At 41.9% G+C, this 18,412-nt stretch overlaps 1 protein-coding gene across 1 annotated transcript in view; it reads right to left on the bottom strand.

Annotated features, from left to right (window-relative positions):
• Positions 1-225: 225 nt before the first annotated feature.
• The window catches only part of LOC311000850 (activin receptor type-2B-like), a 60,521-nt gene continuing 42,334 nt past the window's right edge, over positions 226-18,412 (bottom strand). Inside the window, exons 2-12 of the mRNA XM_083991712.1 lie at positions 14,981-15,148; positions 12,437-12,644; positions 8,986-9,101; positions 7,341-7,492; positions 7,073-7,216; positions 6,024-6,167; positions 3,247-3,395; positions 2,925-3,039; positions 2,177-2,315; positions 1,830-1,960; positions 226-1,130 (exon numbers count right to left, since the gene is read on the bottom strand). Coding sequence (XP_083847838.1) covers positions 936-1,130; positions 1,830-1,960; positions 2,177-2,315; positions 2,925-3,039; positions 3,247-3,395; positions 6,024-6,167; positions 7,073-7,216; positions 7,341-7,492; positions 8,986-9,101; positions 12,437-12,644; positions 14,981-15,032 — 1,545 coding nt within the window. The 5' untranslated portion in view covers positions 15,033-15,148 and the 3' untranslated portion in view covers positions 226-935. The remainder of the gene's footprint in view (positions 1,131-1,829; positions 1,961-2,176; positions 2,316-2,924; positions 3,040-3,246; positions 3,396-6,023; positions 6,168-7,072; positions 7,217-7,340; positions 7,493-8,985; positions 9,102-12,436; positions 12,645-14,980; positions 15,149-18,412) is intronic.

Here is an 18,412-nt window from a genome sequence, read left to right as displayed (position 1 = left end):
CCCCTGGCACTGGCAAAGGAGTAACTCTGAATTTTTTTTACAATTTAAAAACAAACGAACAAACAGAAAGAAAAAAAAAATCCAGGAATATGTCCATGATAGCTAGCTGGATAGCTTGCCTCTCAAATTAGAGAAAATATTTCAAAGAAGCTTACTGGATACCTGAGAGGTAGTTCCCCGGGGGGGGGGGGGACGAGACGCTCGTCCCAAAAAATCTTCAAAGAGTTCAAAATGTCCAGTACGACTGTTCGGCTTCCGTTTTCCACTCGCTCCCTTAGGATAAAACAGCTGTGCTCCAATGTTTTTGATCTTATTTTTCCATTCTGAGGCATTCATGAGTTTAAAACAAGGGAGGACACTCGAGTTGAGAAAGAAAAAAAAAGGAAAAAAAAAAATAATTCAGAGAAGCTTCGACCCCTGAGGAAGATGAATATATTTTTCTAACAGTCTCAAAACGGTTCCTCCGAGGTGTGCAGCACGTCGTCTGAGGTTTGGAGCAGAGATTCATTTCATTTGGCCGCAGACGAACATGACCAAGACAGGAAAACGAAAACAAGAACAACTCATGAGGTAATTAAAAAAAAACAAAAAAAAAACACACACACACAGACTAACACAAACGAAATACATGAGGTAATGACAACACTTAAGATTTGACACATGGGTGTTATCAGATGTGCCCATCGCATAGCTTATTACTACTTCAAAAACTACAGCAGATGGATGTGTTAGTAAGATCTGACTTTAAAAACACTGAAAACATTAAAAACACGGGAGAGGGGGAAAAAAAAAAATACCAGTATCGGGTTTAAAATAGCAGCTGCATTCAAGTTGCTAGTTGTTTTCGTTAAATATTCACGGAGATCCGCTGAGTTTGGGTTTTGAAAAATTAAAAAGTCAGGAGCTCAGGGTGAGAGGAGGATGGTGTCACCCGTTCAGGTGCTGGACTCTTTGGGAGGTAGGTCCTCGTTGGTGAGAGACGTCACTATGGAGACGGGGCTGTCTGAGGTAGTGCTGCTGATCATCCTGGCGATTTGGCCGATGCGCTCCTCCACGCAGCCGGCCGACAATCGTGCCTCGGCGTCGTGGTCCCAGCATTCCTCGATGGTCTCGCTCATCTGGCTCAAACCCTGCCGAGACGAAAACCCAGAAGTTAGTTCTCATCTCATCGTTCAGACAGTAGGCTAAGCTGCGTTTCCATTACAGGTTTTCGCAAAATAAAAGCGATATTTCTGAAATTTCAATTGTTATTTGCAAGTGTTTCCATTGAAAGGTGTTTTGCGAATGAGCTGCAACTCTCGTAAAGTCTAGTCTTGCGATATCCCACTTTACTTTTGAGGAAAATGGACGTAAGCGTCTTGTGTTTTCCATGGTGTTGGGACAGCGATCTCAGCTGTATTGTTTTTAACAGAAGACGAAGGCAGCGCTCGATTGCTCAAATACAAAGCCCTTACGTGCGGCAGCGGGGAGGAATAAGGGCTTTTTGTGAATGAGGATTTCACGGACGAACTGTGGATACAAAATTTCAAGATCAACCGAACTGAAATAAGTGTTTCCATAACACTTTTGCGGTACACTTTTACATACGTCTGAAAAACACCTAATGAGAGCGTAAAAATGTTTTAACAATATTTAACAATTTTTAGTTTTAACAATATTTGAGAGGTTTTTCGAAATGTAGGCGTTCCCATTACCATATTTCTTTATGTGATATTTAGGTTTCGCTTATTTCTTGGGGTAATGGAAACGCACCTACTGTAAAAAACAAACAAACAAACGTGGCGTCCTGTTGAAACTGCAGGAGCTACTTTTTTCTACAGTTAACTCACAGGATGTTTGAGCCAGCACTCCTTGATGGCTGGACGCATCTTCTTGTGCACGACCACATCCTGCAGATCCTCCAGAGAGGGATGCTGGCCGATTTCGTCCTCGAACGGCAGCATGTACTCGCCAACGGTACCTGAGGAGAGGCAAGGGGAGGGGGAAGCATTACAAAAAGAAGTATTTGTATTTAAACAGAAACCTCAGCCTCGTTTGCACCTTTGACCTTTGATCAGATGGCTTTCCCAGACAAAAAAAACGAAAACTAATCCTTTGTTTATTAGGTCAGCCTGAAGCACAGTGACCTTATCACCCGAGGGCAAAGCCGCATTCCTGCGCCGTTTGACTCACTCACCGTCGGCCTCTGAGCAGCGGGACACCAGCTCCCACAGCACCAAGCCCATGGCGTACATGTCTATCCTCAAAAAGGAGTCTCTCTGGAAGTTGATGGCTCCCTCCAGCACCTCTGGAGCCATGTAGCGCCTCGTACCCACCTGGAAGGACAGCGGAGGGAGAGTGTGTGCATGAGCAGCCACATATAGAGACATATTTTTAAAAATAACAGAGTCTTTTTTTATTCTTATTTAACACCTACATCAGATTTGTGGCTTCTGCTTGTTCTGAAACTTCCCTTATTACCCCTGGACATTTAACATCATGTAACCACAAGCCAAATAAAGCAATGTGAAAAAGCCTTAGTATCAGATTTGCTCCTGGGTATAAACTGGCTCTACTTAAAGCGGCGGCCTGCAAACTTATCCTGTTCCTCTGTTGCCAGGTTTAAATTCTTTTCCTGATGAATCATTAACCGCTACAACAGGAAACAGGTCCCCGTGTGCTTTATTCATGACTCCTGCTTTCTGCAGAAACACTGACTCAATCGTGTGTTTTGAATCTCTGTGTCTCTTTCTTTTAAAAACTGGTTTGACACAAGAGAGATGATTCAATTGCAGAAATATTTCACTCCTTTCAAGTCGGTGTGTGTGTAACGGAGAAGGTGTAAATTGGAAAAAACTGTGTGACACCTGAATGTGAATGTATCAGCAAAAAAAAAAACACCTCAAAAAACAAAACAAGTTGACAGTTAGACGTTACTTCATTACCTGGCCATGAGTATCTCCTGGAGGTTTTCCTGGTTCAAATCGTACAGCAAGTCCAAAGTCTCCAATGATGGCGGATAAATCATCTCGAACCATCACATTCTTACTCTTGAAGTCCCTGGGAAAAATTATTTTAGACGTTATTACAATCCTGTAATTATAGAAGCGTTGAGTCACACAAATTAGCCCGTGAATTTTCCAAGGTGAGAAGACTAAATCCAGCACAACCAGGAAAAAAAAAAGCTCAACTAATAAAAGGCTAGAGGTAATATTAAATACAGGCTGCTTTTCAGATTCAGATTCACACAGCTGCTGTTTCTCCTACCTGTGTGCAATAGTGGGTTTTGGCCCCTCCCCCTTGTAGCTGGGAATGTCCTCATGGAGGTAGGCCAAGCCGCGGGACATGGTCTCTGCTATGTGACACAGCTCAGTCCAGGTCACAGTGTTACCCTTCAGGTGGTCCGTCAGCGAGCCCTGCGCACACACACACACACACAGACACACAAGAGAGCAGCAATTAATATCTGCACGTTAATCTAATTTTGAATCAGTGTCATGGGAGATTTGTTTTGCATTTGTGTTTTCTTAAAGAGGAACTATGGAAGTCTGGTTGATTTCCCTCTGTTTTGCTAACCCTCCGCCCGGCCATGTGCATTTGTTTTTAACGATCAATCAAGAGAAAATCCAATGAGATCGACCGTATTAACTTTTTTTATCGATATTCATGTCGCGGTGACGGAGGGGGTACATAGACCGTGCAGTGACGTGTTGTTGCTTGCGTGTTATTGTGGAACAACACATTTACTGAAATTTTTTCCCAAAACAACATCTTGTGAAAATGTGAAAATGTTTCATACAATGACTCTTTATGCTCTGGAGTTTTGTTCGTTGCAATTTGTAAACAAAACATTGAAACTCGGCCCCTCCTCTCGGGCTCAACTGTGTAGCCTCCTGCCCCTGACAGCAGCAGTTGTCAGGACCTCAAAGGAAAAGAAAAAAGACACAGCCACCACCACACAGGAGTGGAAGCCCATAGGCGATGATGATTAAGACAGATTTCATTTGTACAAGTCTAATGTTTATTTTTGGGCACAAAACTCCAGACCCAACCTTTAATCGAATTTTACTGTGTCCATAAGGCATTTTTAATTCGATATTGCTTAATGCCAATAAAAACATGTGGATGGAAACATTGTTTATGATTCTGGATCTTTCCATAATCTTCAAATATCGATTTTTTAATCACGTTTCCATCGTCTCTCTCCGCGCCCTCACAGGCTTCCATACACGGCGTTGCAGCAATCAAGACGCTAAGACGCTTGTTAACCGATTATTAAACGTCAACTGATAAGATTAAAATGCTCTATTGAATGTAGGCTATGTGACTAGGCGTGTGCCCAAAGCAAACCGACCCTCGATTGAGAGGACGATCGATGTTTTGTTTTTTTCCGCGATAAAACACACGCGCTACAGCAGAGCAGTCACATCCACTGAGCTCTGGATCAGCTGACGGTGCTCAGGTGAGCTTAGATCTTTACATTTTGAACTCGTTTCATACAAAGTGCAGTCAAACACCAGGCTGAGAGAGAGGAACCGCAGCAGCAGCTCATCTGCAGGAGAACCGGCTTGACAGCGGAGCGCCCGTCCTTTTTTTCTTTTTCTTCCAGCAGCGCCGAGGTGATGCACATCATGAGCATGTGCATATGAGAATCGGAATCAAATCGTGAGAGACCCAAAGATTCACATCCCTAGTAAAAATGTAGCATAACCACGTGAAACAGCCTGCTTAGTCCCTCTTTAAAGGGATAGTTCAAGATTTTGGCAAAGTGGCCCATTGCCATAATTCCTATAGTCATAGCAGTAGGTTTGTTACCTTTAATTGTCGGTGCAAGCTATTTTTAGAACGGCGGAGCAGAGCCGTGAGCTGCTCAGAGCTACGCTACGGACGCTAATGGGATTTCTTGGTTTCCCTCATCAAACTCCTCAAATACACAATCCAACAACTCCAAAACGCTCTGGTGGACAAGTTGTGACCTGCACATTCACCACACTATGACATAATAATGAAATGTTTCAAGATGGAGTTGTTTTTGAGATAAATTCATGCAAAACCGCCGATGCGCATTCCTGTTGGGGTGCAGTTTTTTGGCAAGCAGTCTCTGCATTTACCACAAGAACAACTCTGTCTCATAATGTTCCGTAAGGCCTGGGCAAAAAAAAAAAAAATGGAAAGGGACTCCCATATTGTCACATTTTGTAATGACTATAAATCCACTTAAACCCTCTGTAAAGGCACCAAGCAGCATAACACTTCTCCCAAAGAGAGACATTACCAACACAGTGTTTACTATACATAGACTCTGCTTGGGTGGCTGCCCAGTTAGATTCATGTAGATAGAATCACACCACTCCAGTTTTGCCTTGAGTAAACCTTTTAGAACCTAATATTTGGCCACACACCTGTCTCCTGTAGTGAGTGGGTGGGATTACAGGCCTCTGAAGGCTCTGCCCACATCTGCATGTGAGGCATTTAGATGACATGTGTAAAATGTAGTTACATGCAAATCCTGTATCTATGAGAAACAATGCAACATCTCTAGTGATTATTCCTGATTTGTTGTCGTGTGTGCATGGTGTTATTTATCAGTTGATAATAAATAATGACGTACAATGGACCAAGTGAAAACATTTAACAGGTGTTATAACATGAAGCCTTGAAACTCATTGCACAAATATGCTCCAGCAGCTCTTGTTGTAGCTTTTATTATTCAAGACAAGGTTTTCTAACGGTCTTATACTGTTATTGGTGTCATTTTCAAATCTTGTAGTATATGACATAAGTGCTTGTATTATTTTTTTTTACGCCACATGCTTAAAAACAAAATGAGCTATCTCTTTAAAGCATGCTGGGAACAACAGGCCAACCATAAGTAATAAAATCCCGTCTTTAATAAAAGCTGTGGGGGTCTTTTGTTGAGGTAAATAAACGGACCTATGCCTTTATTGGAAAGCTCTCCTGGTCAACACTGCAGCCCTATAACCTCACCATGGTTCTGCTATATGTGGGTATATAAGGTTGTGTAAGACGAGACGTGTCCTCACCCTCTCGTGAAACTCTGTGATGAGCCACAGCTCCGTCTCCAGGTTGCTGCCGTGCTTTTCTGCAGCGATGTAGCGCAGGATGTTTTCATGTCGCATCCCAGGAGTTATGAAAATGTCCCGCTCATTCTGCCATGACTGCTTATCCTACACGAACACACACACACAGACACACACACACACAAATCAGTTATGTTTAGGTCTTCGTGACTCACACAAGCAATTTAGAAAATAACAGGCTCCACTCTTGTGTTTATGTTACACAGAGCTGGTAGCCTTGGTTCGTGTCTCTTATATATTAGAATTAGGGCTGAACAATCTACTATACAAGCAGCTATTGTGATTTCAATGTGATTTGTCATATTTACTTTCATTTTCACTTAATAAAAACAAAGTTAATGATGTGATTTTTGTTGGTCTTGTCCCTTCACATCTTGACATTGACAATATGATTAGTTGGACCGATCGTCTCAGTAGCAGCAACATTTATGGTGCTGACAATGCTTAACAATGTGGTGGATGACACATTTTACAAAACAAAACAAAACTAAATTGCATCATGTGAGAGTTGGATATTGCACTTGGCCATGTTATAATTAACTGTGTAGCCCTAACTGAAACGAAATCATCCTTTTTAATCAAAAACATCTAACGATATTAACAATCCTGGAAACCTCACACCCAGAATTCATAAAAGGCAAAATCCAAAATCAAAGATTAACTATTTAAATGAAAAATACTATTTCTGGTGTGTAACTAAGGTAGTGCCCGGAAATTATAGAGTGCATTCAGAATATAAAATGTATTGTAACTGTATATTCTCGTGTTGTTTTCCAATATATTCATAGTTACATGCAAAATAAGATGTTTGCATGTTTTATAACTGCTGTGAGTGTATGTTTTTTGTTGTTGTTGCAGGATACAGATTTTTCTTAACACTGTGACTCAAACATAATGCGAAAACATGAGAGGCACAAACTGAGGCTAAAAAACACTATTAAACAAGATAAAAACAAATCACATATATGTCTTGGGTTATTGTTGCTTCATACCTGAACAGGGAAGATCTTTACAGCGACATATTCGCTCATCAGCTGGGCCTTCCACACACAACCAAATCGCCCCCTGGCTTTGATTTCCAGCAGCTGCAGAGGTTTCAGACCCACCAGGGGCGATGGGGGAGTGGGTCCTGGATCCTAAATAACAGAAAAAGAAAAAACCTGTCATTCTTCTGCCACAGACTGCCCTCACACAGGTGGGCTGCTTCAGATGGGGGTCAGAGTTTAGCGTGTTTGTTCGTGTCCTCCCGTCCCGTCTCACCTCGCTAAGGTCCACGTGGCCGTAGGGAGGTTTGCGGTGGCGGTACATCCACAAGGCCAGGACGAGGGCCAGGGACAGCACACAGAGAGGCAGCAGGGAGTAGACCAGCACGTTGAGCAGGGACGGCACTCTGGGTGGAGGCCGGATTTTCACTGTGGAGGAGGAACAGAATAATTACAGCATGTCAGCGTTACCAGCATGTAGGTTATTAGCAGCAACACAACACATATATCCCTCACAGACTGTTTTTTAAAAAGCAAAGTAATATTTTATCAAGATTTTCTGACCTTGACGCTTGACTGACAAATAACTGGACTCTATAGAAATAAACTGGAAAGTGGCAGCCTCCGTTTTGTCAAATAATCATGTGTTAATGACATTAATTTTCCACCGAGGCCATTTTGAATAATAAAAACAACTTATAGCTAAACAGTAAAATGTTGAGCCTTAAAGGGACTACGAGGAGTTTCGGAAAGTGGAAGTGTTTTCACACTACATTTCCCATGAGCCTCTGCGCGCACAGTGAAATTCTTGGACTGGCGCAAGACGGACGAAAGTGAAAGCTTTTGCCAAGAATGTTTTTATTCATCAAGAGCGAAATTTGGAGGTTCGAAGACGATCAGATACCGTCGTAGTCCCGACCAGCGTCCGGGAAATCGAAACTAGGAAATGCTGGGCGGATCGACCACTAAATAATAATATCAACATAACTATAAAGACACAACTATATATTTATCGAAAATGGATCTGTTAACATGTGTGTTTAAGGTAGATTCATCGAAAGAAACTTGTAAGAAAAAACATGCACATCCAAAAAGGCCCACTTGGGATGGGTGCAGGATCGAAGGAGGGAACACTAAAGAGATGAAAAAAATCCGCACACCAAAAGAAGCTCCCTTAGACAAGGATTTATTAGCACGTGACGTTTCGAGCAAGACACTCTTTTTCAAACTGCTGTGTGCGTCTTGCTCGAAACGTCACGTGCTAATAAATCCTTGTCTACGGGAGCTTCTTTTGGTGTGTGGATTTTTTTCATCTCTTTATTAAGGTAGATTCATCCACATTAATTTGAGACTGTTTTATAACCAAAAGCAAACTCCTCTGTCTCTCTTTAAATACACGTTTGCCACAAGAGTTTGAACCATATTTTTTAGCAATCATTGCAAAAAAACATGTGCTTATGTAAACACAAGGAATATTGGCTTATTGATTGGTTATAGGAACTCCCCTCATGTCAGTAGGTGTCCATATCAGTCAGGCCCAAGCTCCAACATGTCTGGTTGTTGTGTCGTTAACAGCCAGCTGACTTCCACTTTGTAACATTTATCCTTTTCAGGGTCATCGTTATGTTTTTTTAATGTAATATTTTCTGCAAATGTAGCACAGATTAGCTGAAAATGCCCGGGGCCCAGACTATTTCCTGATGCCTCCTCCTCCTCCCCCCAAAATATACATTTAAAATCATATATTCTTTTTACAAATAGTTGCCTAACGGCTCACAGTAACGGCGGGTCATTACATTTTGTTTATTCACTACTAGACGCAGGCCTAACCTCAAGCTCTCACTACTCGGGGGGGGGGGGGGGGGGGGGCAAAGAGCCATTTTTTGTGTTTGTACTGTATGTGGGATGCATTTGCTGCTCACCTCGGTTGCCACTGCCAATCATGTCAGGAAGGTGGGTGAATCGTTCATTGCAGTAGTTTCCCTCGCAGCAGCAGAAGAAGACCTGAGGGTTTTCCTCCATTGAGACACACTCTTGCCTAAAAAACAGCAGATGAGACACAAACACACACACACACTCCACATTATTGCTCCGATAAACCAACAACACACACGTCAAAGCTGCTTTAATAATTAAAAACGGAGCCAAAACATCATGACAGTAAAACCAACGCAGCATTTTGGGATGTTGACTTCAACTTGAGGGACCAAGTAAAACTCTTCTGCTTCTGTTGTTGATGAAATATTGAAGCGTACAGTAATATTTTGACTTCGGAGATGGAAATGATGTCACATCTGAGTTAACGAGTTGGTAACAAGTCAGAAACTCAGGCCTTTTGTTAGCTAATGATGTTGTTAGGATTGTCAACTAATACCAGCCGATAGCAACACACTACATGATGGTTTGTGCGTGAAAACACACAACATGTCTACAGGTAGAAGTTGCACAGTACTCTCAATCTGACTAATTTAATGACACAAAACCAAGACTAAGTGGCTGATAAACAGTGAAACATTCAGCTTTTATTTGCTGCAGCCACCTTGGATTGCGAACTCAGGGTAACCGAGCTTCAGAGGGAGTTTATGACGACATAGCCGACTGGATACTCAGAAAATCTAACTTCTGAGACATAGATGAGCCATATTTATTCTGTGAATTCACCTTTCATTATTTGATGATGGAACTATGTTAGCACATAATATTAAAGGGATAGTTCAACATTTGGGCAAATTGGCCCATTGCCATAATCGCTATAGTCATAGCAGTAGGTTTGTTACCTTTAATTGTCGGTGCAAGCTATTTTTTAGAACGGCAGAGCAGAGCCGCGAGCTGCTCAGAGCTACGCTACGGAGGCTCATGGGATTTCTTGGTTTCCCTCATCAAACTCATCAAATACACAATCCAAAAAACAAAACAACTCTGTCTCGTAACGTTGTGTTATTATCTCATAGCATGGTGAATGTGCAGGTCACAACTTGTCCACCAGAGCGTTTTGGAGTTGTTGGATTGTGTATTTGATGAGTTTGATGAGGGAAACCAAGAAATCCCATTAGCCTCTGTAGCGTAGCTCTGAGCAGCTCGTGGCTCTGCTCCGCCGTTCTAAAAATTAGCCTGCAATTAAAGGTAACAAACCTACTGCTATGACTATAGGGATTATGGCAATGGACCAATTTGCCAAAATGTTGAACTATCCCTTTAACACAAAAGACTCAATTTATAGCCTAGTCCTGTGTGATTAAATGTACTTCTTTTGAATATACAACAATCAAATCTAACATTAAAGCTGGTGACTGAATCTGTGAGACGTTTTAAAGGTTCATTCTGAATCAAATTTAATTTAATCTGAAACCTAATTTGTAGTTTTAATTATTTTCCACGACTTCTTGGCTTCCCTCAGGAAAAAAAAAAAAATACACACAGATCAATCACAACATTAAAACCAGTCACCTGCTTTCATATTATGGCTGGTTGGTTTATTACCTCATTACTCCCAAGTCAGAAAATGTTCCCAAATTCAGTCAGAGGGAGCGCTGGATCTCTAACACAGCACATCCCTGCTCTTTAATACCACAATTAATCTTTGTGACACTGTCTCTTAACTTGCCGAGACCTGCCCACCTGTTCGTCGCCTTTCATTTTTTTTTACAGAGCTTTTCTCTCAGATTGAACTGACCAGGAGCAAATTTACTTTCCCGGGTCCCATTATATTCCCTCTGTGTAATTACAGCCAACAGCACTTCAAGCCAGAGCAATTTCCCTGGAAACCGTCAACATATTTTGCAGCTGCGTCCAAAGTAACCTACAATTTATATGCGTTCACGCGCTCTCTCTCTCTTTTTTTGCTAAACCTGCTTTTGATTTAATGTAGCCACATGCTGATCATCATCAAAAAGCCACCGACTCACTGAAAACAGCCGTCACTTAACCGCTATTCAACAACTCCAGTCTTGACCCTGAAATACTCAAGACACCGCGGGCCAATCTCACAACTACTTTTTACATTTAGCACTAGAAAAGCTGCCAAGTGCTGCACAAAAAAGAGCTATTTTATGCACAGCTGTGTCGTCTCTAAGATCCATTATTGCGGCTCTCTTTTCTCCAGCTCGCCTTCGAAACGAGCCACCAGAGGTCTCCCAGCTTGTTCAGAAAAACGCTGTGGCTGGAATATTAAAAAACTAGATAAGTCTGATTGTGACACACAAGTCTGCACAGGCTGCTGCTGATAAAAAAAGGGTTTTTGAAATTCTCCTCCTGACTTAACTCAAATCCTGAGCGGTCTAGCTGGTGCTGCCGTATCTGTATCTGCCGTCACTGGACTGTGGACACTGAGCAGCAAACTAGCCGGTTATTTCCAGAGAGAATAAATGGGAGCTGTGCTGGTCGCAGAGCGTTTTCCCAAAATAAACTCCTACTTGTGGGAACCCCCCCCCTCAATCTGTCTCCATTTTATATCAAGATTAACTTCAACCTGTTATACATTTATAAGTATATTCATATGTTGTGTAGACACAGTAAGCTCTGTGCCCTCTGCTTTGTCTGGTTTTATACGCAAAGCAATTATTGGATTCATAGAGCAGCATAAAATTAAAATGAATCAATAGCTATTTCTTTTGTTATTGTTGCTCTTAGCCACTCTGCAAGTAAAAATTGAACAGATTTGCTTGTATCAGCTTCTCAAATTTGCATAATTTCTACTTTTCTGTGTCGTATATCATTGTAAATGGATTATCTATGAGGTTTGGAGAATTGATCACACATTTGTTTGACATTTTACAGTTAAACTGATGAAAACAATCAGTAGTTGCAGCCCTGTATCATTGCGTTTGCAGCTTAATGTGCATATTTACACTGCGTGATGATGTGTATTGGGACTAATGTCTGAGATAAAAGGGACTGTAAATAAGCCTTTCAGTCAATATGTTAATGGGCCACAGTTAATCTGGTAATGTGCATATCCTGCATCTCATTGTTATGGGCCATTGTTTTCTGCTCAGCTGGGATGTTTTTACAAGCAAAGTGAGAACTGCTGCTCCCTCAGCATGAGATGACAGAGCTGTGTCCGACCCCTTGGTGAAAACCTATAGACATTCAAATGCTAAAAAGGGGGGAAAACAGCTCAATTGTCACCATCTGAGTAGCTGCAAAGTGCAAATGTTTCTTTTTTTCCCTAATTTTTCCACTTGATTGGCAAACTGACAAATTGTTTTCTGTGTTGGAGCTGCTATTTGTGGCCCTGAGGACGCCCCAGGTCATAGGAATAAAGATGCAGATGCTGTTGCACTCGCTGCCAGTCGCTCTGGGCGTGAGCCAGAAACCTGAAACATAAAAATGTTAGAAATCACGGGTGGAGACGACCTCACTCAGTGACCCGACCTGTCATAGCAGTTGAAGTCGTCCAGCCAGCAGCCTTTCTTCACCAGCTTGATGGTCCCTGAGGAGTTGAGCCAGGAGGCATAACAGTGCAGTCGCTTGTCCTTCTCCCCCTCGCAGCGCTCGAAGCCGCTCTGGTTGGTCCTCTCCGTACGCCAGTTATCATTGTAGTACACGCACTCCCGGGTCTCTGCTTCGCCCAGACTGTACCCTGAGATGGACAGAAGGCCTCAGTCAGATCACAACGTAAATGAATTGAACCTCAGAGGGGCGGAAACAGAGACATATGGCGCAGGATCCGTTCAGTCAGTGGCACGAAAGAAACATCTCTCCGTGCAGAGCCTCTCTATCATCACTCTGGCACATGGCCAAGTTTGGGAGCTCTCTGTAGTAAAAAAAAAAAAAAAGGGAGTTCCTCTGGGCTAAGAAATTGTTGCTGAATAGTAGCTCAGCATAATACCATTCACGGAAAAAAATCTTTTCAGAGGCTAACAAGTGGAAAAAAAAGAGGAAAATGACAGGATTTAATTGGCAGTGGAAGAACAATGATCTGCCCTGCTGTGGTATAGAAACACCACACACACACTCTTTCTCACACACACACAGAGCGAGAACATGCTACGTCTATAGATAAGGACTCGTGCATCCTCCTGAAGTATGACACATCTGGAAGGACAGATAAGACCTTCTTCTTTAAGAGGAAACCAAGCCCAAATGTGACAATAGCTGTCAGTCTCCTGATGTTGAACGTTTCCTTACAGGGAGAAGAAAAAAAAAAGCCTTTTATTATCCCTCTTAGTGGATTTAATGTTGGACACACTCACGGGGGGCAAATGGGAGACATGTTTCTGATGAACAGTAAAGCAGATAACACGGAGCGTGGCGTGTCATTCACAACATCTTATGGACATTCAAGCCTAATCTTTGTTCACAGGGGGAAAAAAAATAGTGCCTGTCTCTTTAAATCCCTGCCTATAGGAGGCTGCCCATCCCCCAGTGTTACCCCCACCAACCCATTACACACACACACACACACACATATACACACTCACAGGCACACATCCACTTACACATCCATGCATTTAGCTGTCCGGCAGCAGCATACAATGGACTTCATTATGGTGATATGGGGATGTAGCCTATGTAATAACCAAACATGGTGCTCATTATTAAAGGAAGGAAGGTTGTAAGGACAAATAACACAAATATATGTATACGCACACATACACACACATACACACAGAGCAGTGATGCTCAATGCTCCATTGAGCCGAGATGGCATTTCTGATATCTGTGGTCACATGATCCGGGAGGACTTTTACTACAAGATCATTCCCTAACCCCCCCACCCACCCTCCCTCTGTCACTTACTGAGGCTTACACCACAACAACATGAATTCTGGAGAAGCAGCTTATACACTATAGCTACACTCCCCGAGTCCTAATCTATAAACCATAAAGGCATTAAACCACTGAGCTATTTGCCACACAGGAGACAGCTGTGCCTCAATGAAAATTTTATCATTGTTCGAGAAAAACATAAAAAAAGAGAGAAAAGGGGAAAATCATTTCATCAACAGGAGCAAAGGAGGGGGAAACGTGGATGATACTGTTTTGTAAAAATAGATGTGGTGTCATTTTAAACTAGGCTAGATGTGCGTTAATGTTCATGTGTAAGCAAAAAAAAAAAAAAAAGACAACAGTCTCCCATATGAGTTGCAAAACAAAAGAAAAACAAGCCTCATGCTCAATTTCACGTGGCAGGCTTTGGAAATGGGAGCCGAGTGTGTGTAACAGTAACCTGAATTCACAGCTGATGATGTCTCTTCTTGCAAATCAAACCACATTGATTTTGTTTATTTCAAACAAATAAACCAACAACAATAACAAGAGAAAGAAAGAAAAAAAACAAATCAAAACAAAAGGAGGAAGTGTGTGTGTGTGTGTATCCCCCTCCTCTTGTTCAGGCTGTAACCACAAAACAAGAGTGCAGACCTGAGATGTAGCCTATAAGGTTTCAGGATGTTGATGCAGCTGCTGCCTTCTATTTCTGCCACTGTTAAGAAAGGCGAGGGGGGCGGGGGGCGCAACAGTTCTACATTTGGATATAAATATATATTTTTTAAATATTCCACAGCGCTAAAACGCCATATTTAACGACAATGAGATGTATATGTTTAATTAATGTAAAATAAAATAAAATAAAAAAACGCAGCAGCTATTGCTTTAACAATTCTCCAGGGAGGGGAAAATATATGTGTTTAAGCGACAAACAGAGAAAAGCCGATTATGGTGGAGAGAATAAACCCCAACCTAACCACAGCTGAACGACAAGCATCCACTGCCAACAAACTTTAACACAACCTACTATACAACAAAACGTAGAAAAAAAGCGAACTCGTGCGCGGGGTTTGGAAAGCCACACGCGCACACACACACACACACACAGCAAACGGACCCAGCTCGCGACAATGTAACAAATTAAGAAAGAAGGGGGGAAAGAGGAGAGGAGGAGATCACACTGTAGCGATTTCAGGAAAAGCTTACCTGCGCACAAAGTTCCCAGAAGAAGTGAACAAGTCAGCCATGAAAAAGACATGTTCCGTGTTAAATGCAGCACAGAGATTTCCCCCCGCTTTCCGTCGCGAACATTTAATAAAACTCAGCTTGTCGTCCAAAACATGAGTCCAGCGGGGGATCAAAACGACCACAGGCCTCCTCCGGTCCCTCCAGCAGTCCGACCACCACGACCACCACCACCACCACCAACCAGGAGCAGCACCAACACCAACACCACCTTCTCCTCCTCCTCTTCTTCCTCCACCACCACCACCGCCACAGCGCGTGTCAATAGCCGCGACGGTGCAACAATGTTGCGAGGAGGAAGAGAGAGAGAGAGAGAGAAAAAAAACACACAAAAAAAGAAAAACAGGAGCGATTAATGGACCGTCGGGCTCTTTCAGTCCATCACCAAACGCGGCGTTTCTCTTCGCAAACCGGATCCAAACACCGAGTGGGAAGCAGCAGAACCATCCGAGACGAAACCCCGGCGCTGTTTTATCTGTTTTCTCCTTTTTTTTCTTTTCTCTCTTTAAGGTTATTCACTTGAGTAGTAGCTATAGCACCGCTGCGTCGGGAGGTCGGTCGGGGTTTACATGCATGTTACTGATCTGTGTCCAAAATGGCTTCTAAATGGGGAATGGGCTGCAAACAGGGAAACCCGGATGTGTAAACACAAAGAGGGGAATTCAGGCAGCCAGCGAGTGACCTTAACGCGACACCGTAGATACACGCCTGAATTGACTTTATTCCAGCCTCGTGTCGATAATTATCACATTATTTTAATCGTATATATAAACCCCCCCTCATCATCCCACCCCTCTTTTACACCGATAACAGCAGCAAGCAACAACAAAGAGGGAATACGCGGTCGGAGAGGGGGGAAAATAATGTGGTGTTTGCCACGTTGGTTGGTGTTTGTCCCGACTCCTCCAGCTGATATAACACTTACACTTTCTGTCGTCAGAGTTGGTCTTAAACAATCTGGCTCGACTTTGTCGCTACTTATCTTTAAATTTATAGTTTTTAATCCAGCTCCTAATGAATTTAGCGCTTAAACGCGGGGAAAAGTCAAGTGTTTCGCTTCTTTATATGAGTAAAAAAAAAAAAAAAACAGTGTGACTGAAGTAATGTGCAGTAGCTACAGCTACAAAGTCAAAAACAGGCTATAAATAGATCATATACTGTTATTTTTATTTAAATTGCACCAATAGAGAAGCCCCGTTTACAAATGAAACATCTAAATTAGCCCACACCACATGTAGGCAATATAACATATACCTATTATATACAATAGATAAAGATGTATATTATATAATAGGATATAGCTTTCCCCCTCTTTGTCAATGTTATAAATATCTCTCACCATAGTAGTATCCTCCTGTGATAAATTCTTAGGTGTTTTTTTTCTTCTTCTTCCCCTATCTGAATGATCTTTTATGCATAAGTGGCAGTGCTAAAAATAGCTGACCTAATTTGGAGTAACAGGATACAATAAATGCTATTTAAAATGTATTCGTTCTAATTACTGATTTCACCACAGCACAGGGTTAAATATAAAAAAGGATCCCACACACTAATATACAAAAAAACCAAAACCATGGATCATAATTTTATACTCATTATGAAACAGGAAATGTAAGTTATTACAGCAATATCCCCTAATTTTCATGTATGGTGTGCTTTTAATAGTCTGTGGTGTTTAATGAAAACAAGAAAATCATCTCAACCAGTCTCTCAGTCAACAGAGAAATATTCCCCTTCGTAATTTATTTTTCCTCTGGCTATAGTTGGACATGTTTCTCTTTTATAATTACCTCTCTTAAGGTGTTAACGCTTGTCTCTGAAGTCTCTGAAACAGAATAGTTGCCTGCAATTATAAAGTATCCTGGCACATAGTTGTCTTTGTCACATTCAAGACACATTCTGTCTGAAAAACTTCAGTCCCTTTGTGTAAAATAACGAATCCCATCACTGCAGAAAATCAACAGTGACATTGTTAAGATGCCATTAAAGCCTCGCTCTCAGCCCTCTCTGTCTTTCTCATCTTCGACGTCCAGACTAATGGCACGCTGGGTGACACCCGGCCAATCCGTGCAGCAAATGGCCGAGGAATAAGGTTAGCCATAGGTAATCGCCGTTAAACTAGTGCCATTGAGTGTAACTCAAGACAAAGCATTTCCTCATTAAGCCGTCCCATATTGACCCTGTAACTCAATAGAGGCCACGAGTGAAACCTTGTAAAGATAGATGGTCTGTTGTCATGACAGTCGGAAGCGAAAAGCACTGGTACTCATTAAAGGTCCAACCGTGATGTGACATCCACAGAAGAAAGAGAGCACAGGGTGAAGAACTGATGCAGTGGCAGTGAAAACAAACATGAAACTATGCCCTGATGTCAGTAAACGCAACACATGGCAGCCAGTCTTCACTTATTCTGCATTATACAACTCAATACATGTGATAAAACTGTAACACAAGCTGAATATATACAGTAGGGGTGGATAAACACCATGTAGAGCTTCATCCATCCACGACTGATTCAAAGTTTGTGCTCCTGTGCATCAGCTTCCTCCTCCTCCTCCTCCTCCTGTATCTGGAGCGTTCGTGTATTTTCATGTGTTTGTGTCTCTGCAGCTGAAAAAAAAGTCTCCTTTGTGCTCCCCCTTTTGAAAACCCTGAGGTGAGCGTCACGACTTCACAGTAAAATAGATAAATGACACTAGGTGGTAGCAGAGCTCCCTAGGGCAGGTGCCGATACGCTGCTTCAACCTGTGCAATATGTCTCTTTCACTCTTGATTTATACACTGTATATATACTATACAGAGAGAGGACACACACTCTCTTTTGTGCACTGCTGAATGCCAACGATTCATTTCTATGAGCGAATGAGTCTGCTGAAAGGCCGACTGACTGCTTTTTAAGTCCTTGTAAGTTTGTTTTGTTTGTTTGTTTGCACTTTGCTCTGTTGATAATGTTTCTTTAATATCAACACATTTAATTTATCTCCTGGGTGAATAAAATGCCCATCAATCCATCCATCCATCTGATAATCTGTGTTCAGTGTTATTCACAATGCTTTGTATAACCCAGTAATGAATCCATTAGTATGTGGAAAAGCACTTAAAAAGGTTTTGTAGTTATGGCGTATAACAGAAAGCAATTACCTGAATCACAGCCTGCAGCCATTTCTACAGTGTAATGCGATGGTTAAGTTGGAAGTTTCACAAAAGAGTGAACATAAAAAAGGAGAGGAAAAAAGGGGAAATTGAAGATATTGTAAGGATCACTACTTTATTTCAGCCTTTGAATAATTCAGTACAAAAATAAATCAACAAACAATGTCAAACATTTTATTCATCTTTTATTATTATTATTTCTTTTTACAGCCTCACAGAGTCAGAATGAGATTACTCTAC

The sequence above is a fragment of the Trachurus trachurus genome, assembly GCF_905171665.1.
Source record: "Trachurus trachurus genome assembly, chromosome: 17".
NCBI classification, from domain to species: Eukaryota; Metazoa; Chordata; class Actinopteri; order Carangiformes; family Carangidae; genus Trachurus; species Trachurus trachurus.
The sequence above is the reverse complement of the archived record's forward strand: the minus strand, read 5'-3'. Positions and strand labels throughout refer to the sequence as shown.